The following is a 1613-nucleotide window of genomic DNA, read 5'->3' as shown; positions in this document are numbered from 1 at the left end:
ATGGCACATTAATTCAAAGTACATATCTCAGCAGCAATAAAAAAATAGTGATATGAGAAGATTTTCCTGATATGATTTTTTAATAAAGTAGTCAGAGTAAACAAAAGTGAATCTAGTTTTATAAATATGTTTATTTGTTAGTATAGTGGTGAGTAAGAAAAAGACAGAAAATGTTTCTTGTGGCTAGATTGTTAGTAATCCTCAATCCCTGGGAAAAATTTGCTTTATTCTCATTATTTTAATATTAGGGCACATTGTAGAGATATCCTTATGTACATATGTATAGAAGAAATACAAAATGAAATACATCAAAATGTTAATAGTACATTCTTTGTGTGATGGAATTATAGACAATTTAGGGGTTTTTTTTGGGTACTCTTTTGTATTTTCTGAATTTTCTGTAGTGAACACTCTTACTTTATTTTTTTCTCCCAGGAGATCACAACCTTCTCCCCTACCTTTCTTCCTTTTTATTTAATTTGAATAAGCAATACTGTCACATGGCCCGAAATTGAAAAAGTATAATACGGTCTGTAGAGAAAAATCTCTCCCACTTCTGTGACCAAGCCACTTGGTTCTCATCCTTGAAAACAACCAATGATACCATTGTTCTGTGTATTCTTCCAGAAATATTTCACGCCTAATTTCACTGTAATCAGAACAAAGCCACAACAAACATATTTTTAAAATATTCTCCTCAGTTTAAGATATCTGGAGCTCTATTGATCTGTAGTTCTATCTGAGTCTGAGTCAACTAATATAGTTTCTTTAAAATGATTGTGATTGTAGATATGGTGTTATCTGTTTCCTTTGTAAAATCTTAGCCTTGTGGTTTTAATGTTTCTAAAATTCTGAGATAGACTTATTTTATTCCTTCTATTCCAATATTGGTTCACATTTCAGTTATTCATATATTTTTTAGGGAAAATCCTGCTATTTTTATCATGGTGTTCATAAAATTAGTGATCAGCACACATTACAGACTTTCCAAGGGATGTGCAAAGCCTGGGATATAGAGGAACTTGTCAGCCTGGGGAAGAAACTAAAGGCCTGTCCATATTATACAGCTCGAGAACTAATAGAAGATGCTGACATAATATTTTGTCCCTACAACTATCTTCTAGATGCACAAATAAGGGAAAGTGTGAGTATATATGTAAAAAGAACTTCTTTCCTGCTTATTGGGATATAAATGTTCAATGTAAAAGCTTTTAGATGTTTTAATGTGTTTATTTTTTACTTTATATTTAATTTATGTAAATAAATTTGTGTAAACATACCACAATACTGAAAACATATTCTAAAGTGTATTATTAATAAAAACTGAATTTTAGACCTAGTCATTTTAATTTCCAAAGTAATAAGCAATTTTAAAGAACTAGTGCTGGAAGTGGGATTATAGCAGGGTTTCTCAGTCTTGGCAGTAATGATATTTTGCGTTGGATAATTCTTTGTCATGGTGGGCTGTCTTGTGCACTGTAGCATGTTTAGTAGCCTTCCTGGTTTTATCTACTAGATGCTAGTAGCACCCTCACAGTTATTACCATCAAGAATGTTTCCAGACATTGCCAAATGTCCCCTGAGGAGCAAAATTATCCTCATTTGGGGCCCAT

General features: G+C 32.1%; 1 protein-coding gene across 1 annotated transcript in view; it reads left to right on the top strand.

The window, feature by feature from the left end:
* Window positions 1-1613, top strand: part of BRIP1 (BRCA1 interacting protein C-terminal helicase 1) — a 237298-nt gene that overhangs the window by 85883 nt on the left and 149802 nt on the right. Inside the window, 1 exon segment of the mRNA XM_012648397.1 lies at window positions 923-1156. Within this exon segment, the coding sequence (XP_012503851.1) occupies window positions 923-1156 (234 nt within the window).

The sequence above is a fragment of the Propithecus coquereli genome, unplaced genomic scaffold (assembly GCF_000956105.1).
Source record: "Propithecus coquereli isolate 6110/MARCELLA unplaced genomic scaffold, Pcoq_1.0 Scaffold285, whole genome shotgun sequence".
Classification (NCBI taxonomy): domain Eukaryota; kingdom Metazoa; phylum Chordata; class Mammalia; order Primates; family Indriidae; genus Propithecus; species Propithecus coquereli.
The sequence above is the reverse complement of the archived record's forward strand: the minus strand, read 5'-3'. Positions and strand labels throughout refer to the sequence as shown.